This window comes from Cupressus sempervirens, chromosome 7, assembly GCF_028749045.1.
Source record: "Cupressus sempervirens isolate cs-2001-9-10 chromosome 7, ASM2874904v1, whole genome shotgun sequence".
Taxonomy (NCBI): Eukaryota; Viridiplantae; Streptophyta; class Pinopsida; order Cupressales; family Cupressaceae; genus Cupressus; species Cupressus sempervirens.
The window spans coordinates 211722087-211747678 of NC_143124.1; the positions used below are offsets into that span (position 1 = coordinate 211722087).

Below are 25592 nucleotides of genomic sequence, written 5' to 3' on the forward strand. Positions count from 1 at the left end.
AGTTTTCCATGCGGAATGTAATATGCTAGAGGTACAAGAATCTGAATCAAAGGAACAATACCTAGAAGGATACACAAAGTATAAGGAAGGGATGACAACCCTCAACAAGACACTTGCACACATTTTTGAACAGAAGGTGGAATATGAAGAGGCCAAGCTCCAAACATTGAACCTCGGAGAAGGAGATCAACCCAAGGAAATATGGATAGGAGATGATTGGGACCCAGTATTGAAAGCAGCAGCTGTTAGAATCTTCTTAGAGTATAAGGACGTTTTTGCTTGGATGTACAAAGACTTGAAGGGAGTACCTCCAGAACTGTACGTCCATTGGATCCTATTGGTACTCGAAGCAAGACCAATATGGAAAAGACCTTATAGAAGGAATAAAAACTATGCAGAAAGGGTCGAGGAAGAAATCACAAAGATGTTAGAAGAAGGGATAATATTCAAAGTACAAATGAGTGAATGGGTATCTCCTATAGTCATATCACTTAAGAAGGATGGTGCTCAAATTCGGATATGTGTAGATTTCAGATGTTTGAACATAGTAACAATAAAAGACCCATTTCCCATTCCGTTTATGGATAGCATTTTGGAGGAGGTAGCCGGTCATGAGATGTATTCCTTCATGGACAGATTTTCAGGATATAATGAAATTAGCATTGTGGAGGAAGATAAACTAAAAACTACATTTGTGGTTGAAGACAAGGTATATGCTTATAATAGGATGCCCTTTGGTCTATGCAATGCACCAACCACGTTTCAGAGGATAATACTACATATCTTTGATGGAATGTCTATGGGAAACTTCAAAGCATTCCTAGATGACTAGTCGTTTTACAATGGGCAGAAGCAACACCTCAAATTCTGGGAGAATGCATGGAGAAATGTCGAAGAGCAAGATTAGCTCTCAATTCGAAAAAATTCAGGTTCACGGTTCCATATGGGAGGCTGCTTGGCCATATTGTGTGCAAAGAAGGATTGAAGACAGATCTTGATAAGATCAAGGTGATTTTGGAAATGGAAGCGTTGTCCAATGTAACAGGTATCAACTCATTTCTAGGTTATGTAGGATATTATAGAAGATTTATAAAAGGATTTGTTGAAGTATCAATGCTGTTAAAAAGATTAACCAAGAAAGGCGAGCAATTCGGGTGGAAGGAAGAGCATGAAGAGGCCTTCCAAGAACTGAAGAAAAGATTAGTCGGGGCCCCTATTCTCATATATCCTGACTAGGGCAAAGAATTGTGTCCATGCGGATGCCTCCAATTATGCAATAGGTGCCACTTTGGCACAAACAAGGAAGGAAGGGCTAGATCATCCTATATATTTTGCAAGCAGGCTCCTATCTAAAGCAGAGAGCAACTACAGTACCACGGAGAGGGAAGCATTAGGTATGGTGTATGCAGTGCAGAAATTCAGACATTACTTACTAGCTACACCCCTTACATTTTTTGTTGACCACCAAGAACTAATGTATTTAGTGAATAAACCGATGATTCAAGGGAGAGTAAGTAGATGGCTAATTCTACTGCAAAAGTTTACATTTAAAATTATAGTAAGGCTGGGAAAATCTCACGTGATTACTGATCAGTTGTCAAGGATTAAGTCAAGGGAAGCTTCGGTAAGTGGGGTGTGAGGATTTTTTAGATGCACACCTATTTCAGATTGCAATGTTACCTCAATGGTACGAAAAAATTGGACACTACTTATCAACAGCTACCTTTCTGAAGGAAATGCCTACAATAGAAAGGAGAAAAATTGCCTTAAAAAGTAGCACATTCTAGCTAATTGAAGGGTTATTATACAAAATAGAACCGGATGGAATATTGAGGAGATGTGTAATGAAGGAAGAAATTCCAAGGTCTTGAGCGAGGCCCATGAAGGACTGGCGGGAGCTCACATGGGACCAAATGCTATGGCAAGGAAGGTACATTTGGGAGGACTATGGTGGTCGATATTGTTCGCAGATGCAAGTGAATGGGTATTGAGTTGTGACACTTGTCAAAGAGTAGGAAGGCTACTCAAAAGAGACTTCATGCCATTATTTCCATCCAAACCTCAAGAATTATTTGAATGGTGGGGGCTAGATTTTGTGGGACCATTACCCATAAGAAAAAGTCATCGGTGTAAGTACATAGTGGTGGCAACAGAGCACTTAACGAAACGGCTAAAGTACGGGATCTTTCAGACAATACTGCTCTCAACACAGCCAGATTTTTGTATGAGCAAATAGTCACCAAATTCGGGATTCCACTCCAGCTAACAAGTGACCAAGAAGTACATTTTGTCAATCATACCATCAAAAGGATGACAAGTATAAAAAATTTCATTCTTTATCCAGTCCTTATTATCCAAGAGCAAATGGCCAAGCCAAGGCTATGAACAAAGTAATAGTGGCAATCCTATATAAAACTTGTGGAGTCGAAGGGCACGATTGGGAAGAGTGAATCCCGGTAGTGGTACGGGCATACAAGACCTCATGTAAGGCCATTACTGGACATACCCCCTTTTACCTTATGTATGGATAGGATGTCGTGGTGCCAATGGAACATGCAGTACCAAGCTTACGGGTGGCAGTTGAAAACAGATTGGGGGAGGAGGAGAGCCTTAAGGAGTGACTCTGTAACTTACTCAAACTGGATGAAAGGAGCAAATTTGCTCAATGGAGTAAAGAGGTGGCCCAGCAAAGGAAAAAAATTTGGCATGACAAACATTTAAAGAAAATGGATTTTAAACAAGGAGAATTGGTACTAAGATGCAATGGGAAAAATGAAATAAAACTAAGAAAATTTAGAGTCTGATGGCTAGGTCATTTAAAATATTAGAAATAAAGTAAAATGAAGCAATCAAGCCATCTACATTGGATAACAAACCTATTGGAGACCTACTAAATGGGTCTAAGTTAAAGAAATATGAGAAAAGAAATAAATTGGCAAGTACCTATTTTATAAATACAAAAGAGGAAAAAAGACAAAAAACAAAAAGTGAAAGTGATGGAGTTTAAAAACATCCCTACAATTGCTAAAGACGGAGACGGAAGTGCCAAAAAAGGACAAGAAGAGGTAGCTGAAATGGCCATACAGACTACAGTACAATAGGAGGCAAGTGGAGAAATAGTCGTATGGACATCAAAGAGGATAGAAGAACTTGCATGGACTGCCGTAAAACAAGAGGGCAAGGTGGCTAGAGCATTAGCCATACGGACACCAAAACAAACAAGGTTAAACGAGAGAGAAAAGACCATCGTACGACAACCTTGCGTACGGCAGATCAGTAGGCAACTTTGTGTACAGCAACACCATCCCATATGGCAGCAGCATCTCATACGGCAAATTCTTGTCAGGCAAAATCCTGTACGGAAACATCAATTCTAGCCTCCATACTTATAGAAAAATTCCATACTATGGCATCATTCTAGGCAAGAGACTGTACGGCATACCTCCGTACTACACACTTCCATACTAAAAAATTCCGTACTGTAACAATAGGTCGGATGGTAAAAGACAGTGCAAGTGACGGTACCTGTCAATTCGGAGAACGAAGAAGGGCTTTGTGGCAGACAGTTACATCGTAAGAACAGGTGGTACAGTTGGTACAAGTGGCATATACAACCAATTAAAAAGATCTGGGAACTCACACAGCAACACACAATGGTGAAACTAAGCATTGGAAATCCGAGCAAGGGAAACATTATCGACTCCAAAAAGAAGAAATATGTCATATTGCAAGCAAAGGAGGTGAGGAAGATGACAAAAATTAAAGGGAAAGTGGCATAGAAAATCACCATCACTGCTGAAAATATTACATTTGAAAGTGTGATGGGAAACGAGTGCAGGACTTGGAGGGAAAAAGCAAAAGTAGACTATCCTTTGAAGAAAGCGTTATGTACAGCAGAGGTAGATAAAATCATTTTCATGCCCATTTTTTAATTAAAAGAGTTTAAGTCTATACTACAAAATTTAATCATAGGGTATGCGAAATCAAGTCATAAATTTGTAGTACAGTATTTCCAACAACAGGTGATAGTTTCTTATGTAGTAGAAGAAATAAGTATGGTTTTCGGAATTCCTAACAGAGGGCAAGAAGTGGAAAAAAATTCTATGACAGTAGAAGACAAGAAAAAATGGTTGAAATTAATGTGCTGAAGGGATCTTACAAGCTTGGAATGGGAAGGAATCTGCAAGAACAGTTGGGGTCTGAAGAAAATCTTCATAGCAAATGATTAATGCCGTTGTGTGGTAGATTTGGTTAAAAGCAAGCTCATTGCGGGCAGCCATACTTCTCACATTGCCCTGTGGATGTTACCTATAGTGGATAGATTATACAAAGGGCGGACATATAACTGGGCTAAATTGCTTTCTGATAGGCTTCGAAAATTCATGGAGTTGAAACATAAAGCCTTTTATATGCCTCATCATACAGTGGCTTTGTTTTTAGAGGCACTATGCACTCAAATGAGTAGCGAACACCAAGGGACTCTGGTACCGACTAGCAGAGTGGAACCCTACAAGCCCGCTATGATCTATTGGCTCCATCTGGATACCATGGATGTGAGATCTTACAATGGAGGTGAACCTAAGAAAAAGAAACTGAAAAAAATAGTAGCGATCAAAGAAGTAGAAGAGAAGAGGATGACGAAAGTTCAGAAGCAAAAGGCAGCGATATGGATTCATCCTCCTCCAACTCATAGGAGACGGAGATCTGCCTAAGTCATCTACAGGGGACTCTATAGGTGGTGACGATTCTACCACCCACAGAGGGACCACTTCCAGCCGGAGTAGTAGAACCTCCTGAACTTTACCAGAAACCACCTAGTGATTCCAACAAAGTTGAGGTAGCAAATACTTCCAACCCAAATAAAGCGGGAGCTAAGGAACAGGTGGCAAGCAAAAAATTCCAACATGGAGGGCTTCTAGGTTATCAGTTTCAAAGATGGCGTCACTTATCTTTCCGGAACAGCCCTCCCATGCTAAAGTCATAGATTCAAGGTGCCAAACAAAGTGTGCCCATAAAGTGAGGTTACAAACACCTCTTGGTCCAGAAGTAGTCCATCTAGTTGCTCTTGTGGTACAACTAGTAGGAGAGGAGAAATCTAGGAACATTCACACCCAAGGTAGCATGGCAACACTAGCTGGTGCGGATGTGACTGATACCGTCCTGGAGGAAACGAACAAGTTACTCGAACAGGAAGGCATGGTGTCTTCACCCATAGAGACGGTTGTTGAGGAGCAGGTTGAGATACAAACTGAGTGCAGGGAACCACCAGAAATAGCCTCTTTTGCAATCAAGGCCGAACTGTTCCTCGTTGAGTTTCATGCCATGGAGCAACCTACTCGGAAGATTGTGGAGCAGGCCAAGGCTCATAATTTGGAGACCATCATCACTGCAACAGAAATGTCGGCCACCTTTATGCAGACTAACTACCACACAAATTGGGGACTACTAGAATAGGGTGGCTATTCAAAGGAGAACATAGCTACCACATGGACAGACAACTCTACCATTTCCATGGGACAGGAAGAATCGCCTCCCCTAGAGGCGTTGACAGCAATGGAGATTGCCTTTCGAGGAACCTTTTTGGAACTTCAAAAGGAGAAAAACTTAGCTAAAGTTTGGGGGCTAGAAAGAGAGTCTTCAACAGCAATGGGCAGCGAAGAAAGTTGCTATGTAGGAAGCCTGGAACAAAGAAAAAGCGAAATTGGAGAGCAAGATCACTATGGCATAAGCTAAAAGGATGGATGCACTACAGGTATTGCAAGGCGTTCAGACAAAGTAGAAGACAACTGAGTGAGATCTGCAACAGCGACGGGGAACTCCGAGCACAGAGATGTCCTCCCATCCTCTTCAAGTCAAAGTTGTTTTTGTTGGTTTCATGTTCGACAATCGTCTAGAAGATGACTTTTTTTGGGGGGGCGGGGATAAATGTAGTCAGAATAAAGTATCTATTATGTTAGTACTTGTTAAAGCTAGTCGGGTTGGGTAGTTAGGTGGTAAGGAAATGCGTCGGTCGGTTCCCAACTAACTGACCCTTCTATAAATGTCGGAAACATTGGTATTGTATGGACATTTGTTTTTGGTATTAATAAAGAAATCATTTCCTTGCCTACTGGTATTGTGGTATGAATGGTATGTTCTAAATTGCACTTCATATGTATCAGTTGGATTATTCTATATATCAATGAGAAAGTGTGTGATATTCCAATCTACAAAGGGGGCATGATAGTCCTCCACTCTCAGAGATGCTTGCCCACAAGCAACTGCAACGTTGGATCCTGCAAAATGGACCCACCCTCCTAGGTGACATCCTCTATAGGTAGACCTCTCCAGCTCACCAAGTACTCCCGAATCACCCTACTCAATCGTCTCTCCCTGACCTCCAGAATCTCCTCAGAGACCAAAGTCAATTTACCCTCTTCATCCAAAGGAGGTAAATTGCATGATTCTATAATATGCTGCCCCAATGCCTTCTTAAGGCATGATACGTGGAACACAATATGAACCCTACTATTTGGCGGTAACTCGACCTCATAGGCCACCTCTCCAACTCGTCGGACTACTCTGTAAGGTCCATAAAAATGAGGCTTGAGCTTTTGAACTGCTCCCTATTTAAAACTGCTCTGTCTGTAAGGTTGTAGACGAAGGAAAATCATGTCACCCATCTCAAATGTTCTCTCCATCTTGTGTCAATCAGCGTACATCTTCTGCTAATTCTAAGCATGCTACAAGTTCTCCATGAGAGATCTCATGATATCTTAGTTCTCCTGTAACCAATCCTGTGCCAAGGGAACTCTGTTGCCACTAAAAGCCAAATCAACAAAAGATAATGGCTCATAGCCATAAAGAGCTCTGAAGGGAGTCATGTCAATGGACATGTCGTGCGTAGTATTATGACAATATTCGCCCAAATACAGCCAATGCACCCATGCCTTTTTCTGCCCTGACACAGTTGCACAAATACCCCTCCACCCACTTATTAACTACCTCAGTCTATCCATCCGTCTGAGGATGGTAGCTAGTGCTGGGAGTCAACTCCGTGCCTACTAGCTTGAAAAGTTCCTGTCAAAAGGAACTCATAAACCTGTTGTCCCTGTCACTCACTATGGTCTTGGCAAGAGCATGGAGTCTAAATATCTCTCTAAAAAACAACTCAGCTACCTGTGAATTTGTGAAGTCCACTACAATAGGAAAGAAGTGGGCATGCTTAATCAACTTGTTTACCACAACATAAATACAATCCTTCCTTTGAACTCAAGGAAGACCTATAATGAAGTCCATAGATATTCCTGTCCACTTCTGCTCCGATATAGGCAGAGGTTGCAACAATCCAACTAGAAAAATATGCTCTAACTTGTTAAGCTAACAAGTCATGCATTCACGAACATGGCATAAGACATTATCCTTGAGACCCTTCCAAGAGAATCTCTCTCGTACCACCCTATAGGTCTTACCATAACCCGAGTGTCCTGTTGTAGGAGTATCATGGTAAGCATGCAAAACATGCTCCTTCAACTTTGATTCAAGAACAAGGTAGACCCTACCATTGTAGTAGATGACATCATCCACTACACTATATCCGTCATTCTATGTCAACCCATCCATGATCTCACAAGCATGCTGATTTTTGGAATACTGAACTAAAAGTTGAGCCTTTCAATTTGCTGAAATATGGCTCAATGAACATAGGGCAGCAAGTAATGGCTTCTTGGAAAGTGCATCAACAACTGTATTGTTCTTCCCTTTGATGAACTCTACGTCAATACACATTTGCAAAGTCCCATCCTTCTTCTTAAAATGCACCACAGAAGAAGCAAAAGGGCCAGAGCTAGGGCAAATGAATCCCATATCCAATAACTCATGGATGGTCCTCTCAATCTTATCCTTGTATCCTCTAGGATGACGATGTGGGGTAGTAATCATGGGCTTAGCCCCATCCTCCATCTCTATCCCATGCTTGAAACCTCTATCAGGAAGTACACCAGGAGGTATGTCACCAAAGACACAACCATGTCAGTCCATCATTGACCGTATGTCTACATGAAAGGAGGCCTTGCCATCCTGAGGTGTAGGTATTTTGGACTTCACAAAACAATGTGTAGCCCAAAGTATGTCATCATAACGAATGATAGTCTCCATCCTGCGGGAAGTTGCCTTCTCAGGACTACTGTTTGAAGCCGCCTTCAAGATAGTCTTCTTCCTTCGAGAAAGAAACTCCAACTACATGTGATGGTGATCAATGATGTATCGCCCAATACCCTCTAACCACCGCATGCCCAAAACTACATCACAATCCTCTAGCAATAGCACATAAAAGTCATCTGTCAAAGTATAGTCCCCCATCTGTATGCTAAGCTGAGGAATCCTCTAAGTATAGCTCCAAACAACACCGTCTGCAACCTTCACTCCAAAACTAACAAACTGCTCCGACTGGAACCCACACTTGTCAACTAGCTTCTGGTCAATAAAGTTGTGCGTGGCACCTATGTCTACTAAGCTCATAACCTGTTGGCCTCTCAATGTACCTTTCAAACGAAAGGCATGAAATCTGGGATAACTAGAGAGAGTAGCCATAGTCACTTTAGCTGATGCCAAAGGCTCCAGAGTGTCTAGCCCTAACTGTGGGTGTTCTTGCTCAACCTCCTCCAGACTATCCTCAATATTAGTATCAAGTACCTCCTCATCGCCTATCTCAAATGTCATCTCTATCAAATGAACCTCACTTTTACTACAGCAACAATGTCCAGGCTCCCATGGCTCCTTATAGGAGAAGCGTAGTTTCTTCCTCCTCCACTCATTCCTCGACTCCTAGTCCATCCTGAGTGGTCTAGAAGTTGGTTCCCCTCTGCCCTGGGAAGTGTTGGCATTCTAGGGAGGCTGACAATCCCTGAAAGGTTTCTTATCTACCTAAAAAGGAGTAGGAGGGGTGTTCAATCTAAATGTAACATCAATGGCCTCCTTGAGGGTGGTTGGTCTGAATGCTCGTACTAGTCCCTTCAGTCTGTCCTACAAACCCTCTATATACAACATCACATGACTATGAAACATGTTCGGAACCATGATTGCAATACGTTAGAACTCATTCACAAAAGACTCCACATTCCTTGTCTGCCTAATATGTGCCAACTCCCAGTAGTAAAGATATGTGTCTTTATGATCAAACCTAGCAATGAGCCACTCAATGAATTCAGCATAGAAGTGAACCATAGTGTGATCCTGGGTGACCAATCCATGGTGCCACCAATCATAGGCAACCTTGTCTAAATGCAAAACCACAAACTATATAGCCTCTCTCTTAGGCATAGGTCTCAATGATAAATAGATATCCAACTTGTGCACCCAAGCTAGTGCACTCATATCACCCGTGCCATCATAGGTGGCCAGTGTGATCTTCCCAGTGGCTCTATTGACGTCATTGTTCCGTTGTGGTTTGTAGCCCCTATCTCCTCTGAACTTGGTGTTATCCCTATGTTGTGCACAATACTGTGGAAAAGGAAAAACATCCCTAACCTCTGGGGGTAGAGTTCTCCATTCAGTTGTAGCTACCATGACTAAATCCTAGAATCCAACCTCAAGTGGCTCCACCTGTGTCGGTTACTCAACTTGCCCAAACTTAGGCAATAATGGTCTATCTTGAGCAGGAATATGTGGGTGTTCCTGCTTATGGGAATGAAGGGAACTCTCTGCTGAGACATGGGATTAATGATTGTGCTAGCTTCCCATAACGGAAATTGACCTGGTTCCCTATCTTTCCTATCTACCTCTACATCTATCCAATTTCATCTACTCCAAGGTATCCTGTAATCTGTCCAATGTTTGGACTATCCTGGGCTGCGAAACAATCAGAGTTCTCATGAGCTCTCTCTCCTTTGCTTCTCTAGGCATGTCGTCACCAGCAACACCCTGTGCCTCAACCATAGCTGGTGTCATTGTGTCTCTAGCAGCCTCTACTCGCCACAAGTTTCTCCTACGCTCATAAAACCTATGTATTTCTCCACAAGGATGCATAGAAGATATATATATATAAATGTCAACTGCTAAAATGAATTATCAAGCCCTTTTTTGTAACCTGTTGTGATAATTTCACTGAAACCCTATAGGCTAGCAAGATTCAGGCTCTAATACCACTGAAAGATCCCGAAAGCATCATTTCACTGAACTTTTGTAAATTTTAATTAAAATAATAGATTTTCCTTGTGGTCTTAGAGAATTAGACAAAAGTTGCAGAAAGATTGTTTCTTCTTTTTTGTATTTTCCAGATATAAGTAAAACAATAATTAACAGCAGCAACAAATAATATAACATTCAGTCAACCAAAATAGCTACAAATCGTAGTAGGCAAGATATGTAATCAGCATGCCAGCAAAGGTGTTTACAAACAAGGAATAAAGACACCAGCTGCAAGAATGGACCAGCCACACACCAAAAAGGTAGAGATGGCTGACATAATCCAACCAACATTTCACGTGCCAGCTGAAAGGTAGTCGTATGGCTGCTATAGCCATGCCAAGGTAGCAAGAAAATCCCAACATGACAAACAAGACCCTCAATGTGTAATGCACAAGCATCCCCAAACGCTGAACTTAACAATCTTTGTCAAATGGTGAAACGATACTGTAGAATGTTGCTCAAACCATCTATTGGGGTTTGCATCCCAATAGCTAAGCTCTAGGGTTTGCATCCCAATCCTCTAGAATTGCTCTTCAGAGAAAAACCGTAAATACCAAGAATGAAGATGTAGAAGATAATGAAAGAATGAGCCAACATCTCTTTTTATCTCCCTCTCAAAGCTAATCAACCCCTAAAGGGAGTATATGCCTTTCCCTTTATTATAAAATGCATCTTCTCAATTAAAAGGCCTTTATGTAGAGGAAAAGCACCCCTTTCCTCAAATAACATTACTCTGGGTGCCCAAAGGTCTCTGGATGATGAAAATAAGTTATAATAATTCAACACCTTTCCAATGAACTATAACACATAGGCCTGCCTGACCAGATGAAACCAAAATCCCCTTATTACTCCAATTAGCTATATAAATAGCTTTATTTTAATTTATTTAAACGCAAACTTAGGAAATATCAAAAATGATTCTTTTTATTTAATTGGAAAGCCAAATCAACCAAATAGTCAGTAAACGGGTCCTGCCAGCTGCCTGTGAGTGATGTCAAGCAATGTGGGCCAACTAGCAGTCCCATCTCTAAAGACTAGGGATGCTCCTAGAAACTACGGAATATACCCTGTCAGCCTGAAACTGAAACCGTATACTAGTCCTAAGGAGCCTCAAATCTGATTACTGCCACAACCTCCTAAATTCTAAGAAAATCCCTAAAATTAAGGAAATGCCCCAAGTGGCTCTCAAACTGATTGGAGAACCAACTTTGGTCACTGAGTATCTAGTATGAGTCTCTATCCACCACTGCTACCCTACGAGACTCCAATAATAGGCCAACTCTCATGACTCTGCTAGTTAGACTAGAAAGGGGATATGACATGTATGTTCCAAAAGAAGGAATCATGGTACATATTTAAAAAAATATAGAGTGCACTGTTTTAGAAACGAATACAATTTATTTGAAAAAAAAAATCCTGGAATGTTCCTTGTAGTAATAAATTTTGATAGAAAGTGGATATTATTGTGCCTAAAGAAATATAATGAAAAATAGTATTTGTTGTTGAATGTAATTGTTCATAACAGTAGGATTGGAGAAGCCGCTAAGCACAATTAATTAGGAGTTATAATGCATGTAGAAAATAGAAAACTTGAAGTTCCTACTATGAAAATAAAATTTTGAGTGCATCATTCTAAAAACAAATAAAATTATTTTAAAAATAGTTTTTTTTTTTTTGAATGTTTCATCTCGTAGTCACAAACTATTTTGGTTACAACATAGATATTAAATTATTTTCAATGAAGATTATAACGAACGCTTGCACCAAATGAGGTGCAACTATGTAGCCAATAGCAATCTATGCAACTATTTTTTCTGAAACTATTAAATCCATTAGTACTGTAACTTTTGTGAAACTATTCAACCCACTGGTACTGTAAGAAATAAGTTAATCTAAAGAAGAAAATAACATTTTGTTCATCTTTAATGAGAATCTATATTCTATATTTAAAAACCTGCAACACATCTTTTTCTCTATTAGAAAACCTGCTACACATCTTAAGGCTGCAGGTGCTAGTTGTAGTGCAAACTTATATTTACAGATTATTATCATCACTAATTATCTCTGCAAGAATATTATTTCTAACTGAAATGATGGAAATGATTTTCCAACAATCTTGGAGATAAACTTTCTCACATGTGGCAATCATCACATATCCGAAGAGTTTTGACAACTTGAATAAATGTTCCAGGGAGTGTACAAAAATCCAAATGCAACCACCAACTTCCCCCTATCATGGAAGAAGAATTATTCTTTTCCTTCCTCCTCCACATCAGTTAGTACACATCTTGAACTTGGAGGGTACCCTGCTGCCTTCATCTCCCGAGACAGCCTTCATAACTTTGTATAGATCTCTTGTGTGTGTGAGTGTGATCTAAGCATGTAACATTCTTTGATCTTCAATCCAACTACATCCAGATATCTTTTTAATTCCTTTATCTTTCATCAACCCTCTAACTCTTTGAACCTACTCCCACTTGCATGACTGGGAAATCAACATTCAAATATGCAACAATGGCTGTTCATCCCCTATTCTAAAGCTCTCAAGTTGGCACAGGCTAGGAGGACACTTGCAGAGTGGCTTTACACCAGATAATCACATTTTCTTAAAAGTTTACAGGCCTTTTCAACAAACCCATTTTGTGCATAGCTTGCAAGCATTATGGTCCACGAAATTGCATCCCTTTGAAGAATTTCCTTAAAAAGCCTTAAAGCCTCATCAAGATCACCATTTTGTGCATATCCTGCAACCAATGAATTCCAAAAAAATTACGTCTTTATGAGACATTTTGTCAGACAGTTAACGTGTCTACTATTGCACTTACAAATATAAAATCTGATGAAAATTTGCTTTCTATTATGCTTCAACAGATATCTATACATTGTTCAGAAGCCTTAGTTTTTGTTGCTCTCAATCAACATCATGAGAATTCAACAGAAACAGCGCAATTCTTGAGTAAACTTCCTGATATCAAACAATATCCCGGGTGCTGGCTTCACCACAAACACTCCACAGAAGGAAAACTGCAGTAACTGTTCCACAAATAAGATGAAATTGGTCCTTGGAGGCTCTCTATTTAGATTAGAGCAGGTGGAAGCTGTAGACTGCTAAGATAATAGAGAGATTAAATTATAATAACATGGTGAGAAACTTAATTTATCATGCAGTACTCAATGAAATTGCCACAAACACACATAGGTTTTTAAGGGAACTCTGTGTAAGAAAACATCAGAATGGAATCCACATCTAGTTATTTCTTCATGAATCAGGGCGCCCTTTTCCAGAGCTGCCAAATTCACACAAGTAGACAGAACAATAGAAAAGCTTTAGGACTTCCGCTCACCCTCCATTATGAGTGTTTGGGCAATGATAAGTGTTCAGGATACCACATCCATTGAGGAATTTCGTCAAACATTTTACACATGCAATCTCCACATTAACACATTTTGCATACATGTCTACCAGGGAACTTTGTACAAATACATGTTTCTCAAATTGGTTTGGGCAAGCATTAGTTAACCCTTTGTTAAATATTTTCACTCAAAGGTTATTCTGTGTGCAAGCATTCGCAAAAGGGAAACTAGAATGGGTTATGCGATGTTAAACTTGAGGAGAGAGAAACTATTTTAGTGTACAACTATAAACATTAGTGAATAGAAAAATCAAAGTATTGGGTATAGTTTGTTGGAAAATTGACTTCTGATGGGTGGAAGAGAAAGCGATAGCCACCACTCATCACGTTCTCAAGGGACTCCGCACTACAAATAGCATGACTAAAGACATGATTCATAAAGTGGGAAGCTGTTGTCGAGGTCAGGGTCGTTGAGGAAGGTGAGGCTTGTGAGGGAGTGCTTGCATGCGTGGGTGATGGAGTACGAGCTTCTTCACTCTGTCTATTTTCAACGACTGCCCAACCAAAAAAAGTATCAAAGGGATGTTCAAAGCTCTACCACCGCTTCAGTTCAGGGAGTCGAAGAGGAGCATATTTTTGTCGATGTGAAGTTTGATCCCATTGACACCCATGTTGGAAGTGTTGATCACAAAGACAAGGGTGGCGCAGGCATGAAAGAGATGGAGATTTCCATCAAAGGTGAAGTTGAGAATGCTTTCGTCGGGCAAGGGATCATTTGTATTGGCAGTCCAGAAAATTCACCACCACCAATCAAACCGTGAGACACGAGGATCTTCCTGGGAGGTTATTTCCAAATAAAATAGCCTATCGGCTAATAAATTCAACTTTATAAACCATCCAATTATATTAACTTCTCCATTTCACCCCAAATAAAGCTATGAATGGAAATCATCCCTTTTAAATTAATTTATTAGCCCATGAAGATAAGAAATTTACAGTGCTCATTGCCTAAGAAAGCTTTTCCTCAAGCAATCGCAAAGCTAGATATTGTGGAATATCTTCACCTCCCCATATAGCATCTTCAAGTGGTAAGTTCCTCAAACATACCACATTCCATAATCACTATGTTTCTCAACCACTTTTATCCTGCTTCAAACAACTCGGCAAATTCCAAAATCAACTTCCCCTTATCCAAAGGTGGTAACCCAGGAGAAGGCACAACTGGTCTTCTTGTAGCATGAAATTGGAAAGATGTTATGAATTTGGCTATCAGGTGGCAACTCAAGCTAATATGCCACTTTTCCAAACCCTCCTCATTATTCTATACAGATCATAGAAGTGGGGCTTAAGTCATTCTACACCACTTTTTTCAATGAACTCGACCTGTATGGTTAAAGGAGTAGAAATACAATATCTCCACTCTAAGAAACCATTTTTGTCTAGTGGCAATCCACATACATCTTTTTTGGGTTATGTGCACACCAAAATTATCTCTCTAAGCCCTAAGAATATCTTGATGATCATGAAACCAATCCCTGGCTTGGGGAGCCTTGTTGTCATCAAAGGCTGAATCAACAGAAGACAAAGGCTCACAACCATTGAGAGCCCAAAAAATTGGCATGCCAAAAGTCAAGTAATATGCAAAGTTATAAAAATAGATAACAAAAGTCCCCAAATTGCAACCACGCTCTCTTCTAACAGGCAACATAATTACAAAGATAACCTTCCAATCATCTATCTAAGGATGACAGTCGGTGCTAGGAATCCATTTTATCCCTTCCAATTTGAACAACCCTTGCAATAAATAATTGACAAACTTATTGTTTGTATAACTGATAATGTTCTTGGTTAGATCATGCAGTCTAAAAACCTCTTTGAAAAATAACTCTACCACTTGAGAAAAAGTCCAATCAGCTGCAATGACATAAAAATATACAAATTTAGTCAACACATCAACTATGGAAAATGTATTGTCCTTACATTGCACCCTCAGTAGAGCTGCAATGAAATCCATAAACACACTCCCATTTCTACTCAAGAATAGGTAAAAGTTGTAATAATCCAGCAGAAACCACATGCTCTAACCTACTTTATTTAGAAATCAAACACTCTATAAACATGCTTAAGGGTCATCCTTAAGACCTTTCCAAGAGAATCTCTCTAATCTGCCTAGAGACCTTTAAATAACTTCGATATCCTACTAAAGGCATATGATGAACAATCTTGTATTCGTGTCCTCAAGTTTAGATTTAGGCACCAAATAGATCTTGCTCGTATAATAAATCACATCACCAACCACTCTATACATGTTATCCTGAATCTATCCATCCATAAGCTCATAGGAAAAGGTATTTCTAGAATATTCAACTAAGGGTTAAGATCAACTGCAATGTCAAATATGGAACATAATGTAGCAATAGTTGGTCTCCAAGAAAGTGCATCAACCACAATGTTCAACTTACCTTTGACATACTTGATGACAAAGTCATACGACCACACCTTTAAGACCACATTTAACTTATTCTACTCCTAAAAATATCAAAATATGTTATGATTTGTTCTGACCACAAACTTCCCACCAATTATTGTTTGAACTTTGTCAATGCATGCATAATAGCAAGCATCTCCTTATCCTAGGTGGATTACAACTTCTCATTGTGCCTCAACTTCCTCCTCTCATATATAATGGGACATCTATTCTACATAACCACTACATTAATGCCCTCACCTAAAGCATCACACTCCAATATTAATGGCTAAAAGAAAACTCAAAGGGCTAATACTGTACAATTACTCCTAACCTCCTTATTTTGGTCAAATCTCTCTTGTGCATCATTAGACCATCTGAAAGCTCCCTTCCGTGTAAGATTTGTGACTAGAGTTGCAAGCTGAGAAAACCGTTATCAAACCTCTTGTGGTAAGAACATAGCTCAATGATCCCTCTCAACTTTGAAACATTTCTCAACAGCAACTAGTCCAAAATTGCTTGTATCTTTTCATGATGCTCCTTGACCCTATCGGCCCTTATAACATGGCTCAAGGTATAGAATCTTTTTCAATCCAAAATCACATTTGGACTCCTTAGCAAATGAGGACTTATCCTCCATAATTCTCAATACCTCATCCAAATCTTGTAGTTGTTCCTCACATGACTTATTGGATATCAATATATCATCAAAGAACACAAAACAAACTTATGCAACTACTTGTTTATGCGGTCCATACATAACTGGAACATAGAGGGTATATTAGCAAGGCCAAAAGGCATCACCAAGTACTCATAATGCCCATAGTAGCATTTAAATGTAGTTTTATGAACATTCTTGTTGTAGACACACATCTGATGCTATCCTGATCAAAGCTCTATATTCAAAACTTAAACAACTCCATGTCACTCATATAGAAGCTCGTCTCCACGAGGAATGAGATACATGTTCTTAATGGTCCTCTCATTCAAAGAACAATAATCAATGCAAATTCGTAGGGTACTATCCTTCCTCACCAAACCACTGAAGACGCAAATGAACTAGAGTTGCATCTAATATGTCCTATGGTCAATAACTAGTTAATCGTTTTCTTAGTTTCTTCTTTGCATTGTCTCAATAATAGCATGAATAACACCCTCCTCCATATCTATCACATGCATAAAACCACGGTCAAGTGGTCTACCTAGAGAGATGTCCCCAAAACCTCCCTTGTGCTTATCAAGCATTGTTTGTATGTCTACATGATGATGTTTCTCCCTACCTAGTGTAGACTTGGTGGACACAAAACACTAGGCTTCCCACTCAATGTCATCATGTCTATGTATAGCCTTCATTCGATGAGTTGAAACAATCTCAGATTCGCCATCTAGCATAACTTTAAACTCTACCTCCCGATCACCACACATGAATTCCAAGTGTTTTTAATGATGATCAACTCTGTACCTGCCAACAATATGTAACCCTTACATACCCAAGATTATATCCAATCCTTCTAACTTGATGACATAAAAGTCATCCACCAATATTCTAAGATGAGTTATCCTCCCTAAGCAATTTAAAAGATCATCACCTACAACCTTTTCATCAAATCTTGTAATCTCCTCAACCCGTAATTCTTGTTTTGACACTATATGCGCAGCAATGAAGTTATGTATAGTGCTTGTACAATAGACAAATAACTCACTGCCCTCTAACAAAACCTTTCAAATGGAAAGGATAACATGTAGGTACTCTCGGTAGTATGCCAATAGTAACAGGGGGTTGATCAACTTATTGAATTTCACTCTTTTTCTAGTGTGGGCTTTCATTACTCTATGAATTATCATTGCCCTCAAACCTGTTGTCCTTATTCTATTCATCTAATCCCTCTGAAACAACTTTAATGTAGTGTACCTTGTCTTTTCCAAGGCACCTATGATCGGGGATCCAAGGTTCCCTAAATGTAAAACAAATTATTTTTCCTTTTCAACTTGCGTCTAGTCTCCATATCCATTCTAGGCAGAGTATTCTTATTCTGATCATGTGACTTCAAATTTGGCTTTGATCCCTTCAAATTCTTTTCGGGTCGTTGTATGAAAGAAAGAAGATGAGGTACCCAAATCAATGGCCATCTTAATCACTTCCTGTAGTGTGTTTGGATTAAGGACTTTTACAATTCCTTTGAAGTTTTTATTCAAACCCTATGTGAACAACATCACCTTCCTTTTCTCTGACGTATTTGGATTCCTAGAACCATACCTAAGATCCTCTGAAACTCATTGAAGGAGCCCAATGAGCTCCTTTGTTTCTACAATGCCAATTTTCTATAGAAGACTTCAATATCCTTCTTGTCAAATCAAGCAATTTACTTGGTACTAAACTCCTCATAAGTGTTAATCACTCCATGAATGCTTACTCCAAGTGCACAATAATAAATTTAATAGCCTTTGAGCAACATTACCTTCCTTTTTTTTAACATATTTAGAACCATTATTGAGATTCTCTAAAGCTCATTGATGAAAGAATCCAATGAATTGCCACTTTCAATTGCGCCAGTTTTCTTTAAAAGACTTCAATGTCCTTGTCAAATCAAGCATCTAACTTAGTACTAAATTGCTCATAGAGTATATCAGTACATGACCATATGTCAACAAACCATGATGCCAACAATCATATCCTTCTCCCTGTACCTAGTAGAAAATTTAATGGCCTCTATTTCCTACTTGAGTTTAAGTGTGTGGAAGGTGTTGGTTCCCAAAACCACAGATTGGAAATCCAAGGGCCTGCCACTTCTTCGATAGGATTCCATAATCAGTTCTGGCCAACGAACAAGAATCACCTTAATTCCCAAGCACTTCAAGCTCCACTACACCTAGGCGGTAGACCTTCTCCTCGAACCTAATCGCTTGGTTCAGAGCTTTTCTAAAGCGAATTTAAACTTTAAAGTTCCCTGTCTGGCAATGTCATTGATGTTACATACCAAATTTTTGCCCTAATTGTTTATTTGATCATGACTATTGGTTTAAGGAATTATTTATTTTCCCTGATCATGTGAAATGAGTTAGTTATTTATATACGTTGTATCAACTATTAACAAATTATTTCTTTCATAATCATGTCAAACAAGTTAGTTATTTATACAAGTACCAACTGATAACAAATTATTTCTTTTCATACTCATGTGAAATGAGTTAGTTATTATAGACATTGATGAAATAGTCAGTAACCTATAACTGATATTAGATAACTAGCAATTGTTTGATTGAATTAACGATCAATATATTTTTGAATTAATGTTTTGGTGAGAATGTTTTTCTTGGGTGATTGCAAGAGAAGACTGAAGAGAGGGGAAGCATTACTAAACGAGATCATCGGAATGGGATGGTCCTTTGGTTCAATCATCAGGATTGACAAGTATGACCTAAGACTCCCTTGGAAAGGATACAAAGACTTGTCCACAAGTTACATTATGGGACCGCATGAGCTATTAGGGAAACAATATAATAAAAACATAAAATAATCTAAATTAAAATACAATTCATACCTTTAAGAATTATTATTAAATTTTCTTATTTTATCATTATAATAAACACTTAAATACAAACACATAAATATAAAAATGAAATGGCACCAATAAATTATAATAATATAATCTAATGATGTCACCTCATCAATATAATTATGTGAACGTATATAAGAGCATATTATAACAATAAAATAAATTTAAAACTCTTCAATTCCTCCTTGTTCCTTCTCCCTCTTCATTTTCTTTTCAAATTGAAATTATGTTGTAACTGATTAGTCATCTTTGAAACTTATAGAAGCCAAGGAGTCTTGGCAAATCTTTATAGCAAGTCATGAATCAACCAAGGCGGTATCAACCTTTCCATGTTTGCTACGATTTCATTTTAAACCGTGAGTCTCTTTCTTAGCCAAAGCTTCCATTCCATCCACACCCGTATCATTTTGTTCTCTCTCTTGCTCTGCCAACACCTTGCATACCAAGTCTCAGAGCTAACAGATAAAACAATTTGCCAACAGGGGTTCCAGCCAAGGACGGGAGGAGCTACGTCCAAACCGACTACAATCTCAACTCAGGTCATGATTAAATGCCATAGTAACTCATAGGAAATTCCTTCTTTACCGTGCATATGCCCGACTGTAGTCGGCTATAAGAAATATATCATATGCATTTATGTTTCATACTTCTTCCTTCTTGATTGTTGTTGAATACTTATTGATAGAGCTGAGAATAATGCAAATGCATTTTCATATACATAACTTCTTTCTTTCCTGAATCAAATGTTCAAACATAGTCGGCTATACATTGTTAGGTTGAGATCAGTCTATAATACCTTGCTGTTGATTCCCAGCTTTATTTGGAGTTTATTGAAGATCACCAAATCTCGTTGTGATTAAACATTAATTATGAAATTCCAATAGTAATTGTAAAAACTTGAATGTTTGAATGAACCAACATCAATGACCATGTTAATATAATCGACATACTTATTGATTCTCTAACACTGAGGAACTCACCGGCAAGATGCCACAGAATGGTGAAAAGGTGTAAATAATATCAGAATGCTCATAATCTTAAAACACCGAGGAATTCACCGGAAAAGAAGCCATGGAATGGTGAAAAGGTGTAAATGATAACAAAATAATCATAATCTTCAGGCACCTAGGATTCACCGGCAAAGAAGCCATGAATGGTGAAGAGGTAGAGTTAACCTGCAATAACCAAGGATGAAATCAGATATGAATAACTATGTAATGAGAACACTTAATAGCTCATGCATGTCCTGATAATGAAATTTGTTGTCAAGTCAACTGGTGGTGATCAGGTTTATGAACCTAAATGGAAATCCTTGGCCAAGGTAGTTATAGGCATATGTGCCAATCTTGAGATCATTTGTTTGTCCATAGACGTCAGTTATATAGATATAACTAATGGGGTACTCAAACCATCGGGTAGCTCGGATGGCTAGACTTAAGAACATCCCAAGCCCAATCCCGAGGTAGGGAGGGATGTTCTACTAAGTTAGAATGTGTGGGGATAAGTATGGTCCGAGGTTGGGAGGTTAAACCTATGTCAATGATTCTCCTCTCACCAATTTCGAGGCTTGAACAACAAGATAAAGGGATTCCTCCATTATTTTTGTATGTTTCTTTACACTTTTATCTTTAATCCTTAGTAGAATAATTAGATAGTTTAGTTTTCTAATAGCATAATTTTAATGAATATATTAGTTGATATAGAAGTTAGTTGTCGCTTTATTTTCAGCTGAATATGTTATCAGTTAGAAATGGTTAAAATGTTAGCATTGCATTTATTTATTTATCTCGTTATATCAGCTGATCATGAATTACAGTTAGAATAGAAAGTAGTTACTTTATCATAGTTAATAGAAGTTAATGTTATGTGAAATGGAATCAATTACTTATTAAATCAGATTATTAGGTGTTTTAAATTGGTTATGAAAATTCGTTTATTACACTCGAACTCAATGAAACTGAAACTGGATGTTGGATAATGGTTGAATGTTTTGTATCATTGAATAATAATTAATTTGATGCTTGTAGGAAGGAAGTTATAGATTTTCTGACTTTGATAATAAAAAGTCCAATGCCTCTGCTCATCTGGGCAATAGAGTTGACTTCAGTCAATTTTCACGTACAACTTTATAATGTTTTACACACTTTACTGCCAACAATTAAATAATCAAGATGCGATAGATCAAATATATATGCAATCTTAAATTAGTCCAGATTGAACTTTAACTCCTCTGGTAAGAAGCCAAACTGGACATAGATGCGGAAACAATTAAATATTTCACAATATCTATGATGATCGAATTTAAATGTTAAATGAACTTGTCCACTTGTTCGAAATTTAAATTGTATACAGAATTCCAAAAAATAATTACAAAGGCCGATTCATCGGCTGTTTAAATCTCCCCGCCTTTTAAAAATAAACAAAACACATATTATTTTATTATAAAAATAAAATAATAGAATTTATATTACAAAGTCATAATGTTGTTCCTTATCGCTACATACACTAAAAAATATAAAATACTCCTCATTGAGAATGTGTGAATGTTCGGATATCTGAATCTTACAATGTCCTTCTTCAACAAATGATTCATATATCTTTTATATCTTATTCATAAAAAAAGCACACCTTTTCGAATAAAAAGTCATATCTCTTCATATGTAAATTACATCCCTTCTAACCATGATCATACCAAGTTGTGCTTTCATTAACAAATCATTTTCCTCAACATTGTTAACCGAACCATATATTAAAAATAAATTAATAATATTTGTAATCTTCAATTTCAAAAGGTTTCCATTCTTAGTATTAAGCATAGACGACATCCAAACTCTTGATGACTTCTCCACGCAAGCACCTAAATTCAATAGGTTCTCATTTCTCTTTGGTTTGCCAATGCACACAAAGGTGTATTCTTGCCATTGCGTAGAACAAGACATGACCCTTTTGAAATATCTTCCTGCTGCGGATGAAGAAGACGTTTGAGTGTAATGGAATCAAGGCATGTATGAAGACTTACACACACTTGCCTCTCCAAACGGACATCAATCTGAACATATCATTGCCATTTTGTAATTTGCTTGTGGTCTCTTTCAATACGTATTATCATTGCATAGATTTATTGTTATCGTGCCCTCACGCATGACGATGAAGATTTTCTCATGCCAGATTTCTGCCTTGAGGATTTGGATTAGTCACATCCCTTTTCTCTATGTAAGACGTCTTTATTACCATACCCATTAATTGCCTGGACGATGCTATAAAACCTCCATGTCTGTGCATATCTTTGAATCTTTTGTTAGCCTTCGTGGGATGATCCTCTTTGGTTGCTGTTAAAGAAAATAGAGGGGAGCACCTGTGTAGTTCACTTGGCCCTGGGCATCCAAATTCTGGGCACATTGAAATCCTCGGGTTTCTTATCAGATTCTCTCTATCACTTTCATCATCTTGTATTATCAGTGGTTTAAATAATCATCTTCAGCAATATATTCAGAATTTGATATGTCGATTTTCTCCGACAAGTTTCATGATGTAGACTTCTGGTATTTTCAGTGATCTTTGTAAGTTACTGTTGTACTGCCTTATTTTGCAATCACTTCTCTGACTAACTCATATTGAACTTTGTCTTTGAAATTATACAGCATAACCGATTGCAGATACCCCCTTAGTCTGATCGTTTGTAAAGTCTTAGTACAATATCGATATTGATTAAAAATGCAGATCACTGACTTGGTAAATGATAATTCCCTTCTCTATAAATATTTGACATCAATTGTTATTTTCTTTCCAGTCTCCAACATCATTAATGGAGGCAAAAATCAAGGGCTCCATCAGAAGGTATCAAACTTATCTGTCCAAACACGAGCAGGTGTCTTACCACTGCCATCAAATGTAGGACGGGTCACCTTATAGAGAATCAACTGCACTACTACCTTCACTATGATTGCTCTAAGATCTCCTAGGGACTGCACTTAGTTGTTGTATGTTGAAGGACATTGGCTACTTGTTCCTAACTTGTTTGAATTCCTCCGTCTTTCATGGCCTTGGCCTGTGGTGGACTGCAATTCCTTATGTCACCCATGCCCACAACCTATTCTCAACTAGAAGAGGAACTAATCAACCCTGATACTGTCAGTCCCTCAGGTACTATAAGTGGTTGTCAATTTTTATGTAGTTCCCTCTGATAATATCTTATTTCCCTATCACCTGGCTACATTAACAATCTAATACAAACCCAAAGGCTTGCAGGGTCTTGGCTCCAATACCAATGTGATATCTTGAATCTATTTTGCTCTGAAATTGTCAATACGTCTTGGGAATTTTCATCAAACTGTACTCAGGTATGTCTTATTCTGAATTTCTGAATCTGGATTTTCCCAAAACACTATACAGATAGCAAATATTGTGCATAGAAATTCCAGCAAAACATTTGTATAACAAGGATATCCATTTATTACTTGTGAAGACAAGAAACATGCACTTGCAGACTTGACCAAAACTCAAACTTTAATAGTGGCATTTTAACAAATATTTGGTGACATACATTTCATCAAACATGTAGTAGACTAGCTTTTAAAAAATTGCATTTAAATCATCATGAAGAAGGCATACGACCAACGAGTTACTAGCAGATGTATTTCCAGATTTACAGAGCACTATACAACAATCTTTCATATGGAAAATCAATCTCAGAACGCACTTCAGCCAACCGTATTGAATAGATGATGGTGTGGCTGTTGTATAAGCAAGCATACAAATTCAAAGCCATCAAAAGCTCTAATTTACTCCCATTAATTCATTATACCAAAATTATACAATTGTTTATTACTGGTACCTGTGACATCCTACAGGAGTCAAAGAGTCAAACTTATTCACTAAAATTGCTATCTAAGCCTATCACAGTGCCCAACACATCCTCCTAACACTGAACTTTTTCCAATCTGAGTAGTACTTTTGTCAAATTGCAACAGATGGCCTTCTTAGTACACAGCTCCAGCTACCACAACATCTAACATAAGCCAATGAAGGAAACGTCAGCAACCGAGAAAAGGTAAATGTCCAACTATGTATCCACACGCAAAAATATATGCCAATCTGAATTAGGTGTGTAAAACGAAGACCAATGTATCCTTTAACTGTACGACTTCTACCATCATTCCCACAAATTTTCAAACAAGCAAACAACAAAATCACTAGTGGCCAGTAAACTGACTTTTGGATTGAAGAGCATACTCCATGAAATTCAAAAACTTTCAAACAAAACATCTACCATTAGTCTCCAGATGTGAATTGAACCCTGTACGAATTCAGTTTCTCCAATCTTTAAGGTATGGATTTCCATCCAACCTTCATTAATTCAAACATTTTTCATCCTTAGAATCATAGCTGAAAAATTTGGACTCCACAATAACTCGGTTGACCCATATTTTTTAAATAACTTGGAAATTGCCAAAACTTGGCAATAAATTGACATTGTTATCAAACTTTTGAAAATATGTAATTTCTTAAAATATTACTAAAAACACACACATATACACCAAATTTGTAAAGTGCATACTGATTTGAAATATCCATCATATATTAATCAAAGTCTTGAGTTAAATATAAGGAAAGTACTAATTAGAACATAACAAATTTACATAGAATCATATAGCAAAAAACAAGTGCAACATCTAGATAAAATTGAGTTCTATATATATCAAACTCCATAAAATATTAAGACTTCTTAATACATATTAAGTTCAAGTTTTAGTATCAACGAAAACTACAAGTAGAAATCATAAATTGCATGTATGACTCAATCTCAAAATAGATCGTTCCCTTTGGTTGGATGGTGCTAAAGTAGTTGCAACATCCTCAACAGGTTATTGAATAGGCACCTCAAAAAAAGCCTCTAATGGATGACTAGGCTCACATTCCTCCTCCCCACATGTTGTCAATTTTGCATCAAGTCATCATCATCCATCTCAAACTCAACTAGGTGATCATCGGTCAAAAAAGGATCCACGTGCACATCCACATCCACATCATCACCATCAGAAGCAAGAA

General features: G+C 38.1%; 1 protein-coding gene across 14 annotated transcripts in view; it reads right to left on the reverse strand.

The window, feature by feature from the left end:
- LOC149546234 (pentatricopeptide repeat-containing protein At2g03880, mitochondrial-like) overlaps positions 1-25592 on the reverse strand; it is a 181566-nt gene that overhangs the window by 14031 nt on the left and 141943 nt on the right. For 5 of the 14 annotated variants that reach the window (XR_016353683.1, XR_016353680.1, XR_016353674.1 and 2 more), the window contains one exon: positions 12055-12911. The exons of 6 other annotated variants lie outside the window; for them this stretch is intronic. Coding sequence is in view for 2 of the 8 variants with exons in the window: in XM_089791074.1 (XP_089647200.1) it covers positions 12751-12911 (161 nt within the window). In the remaining 6 variants the exon portion in view is untranslated. Of the gene's footprint in view, positions 1-12054; positions 12912-24152; positions 24553-25592 lie in introns of those variants that run through there. 3 more of the 14 variants (XR_016353682.1, XR_016353676.1, XR_016353673.1) reach the window with 1 other exon arrangement.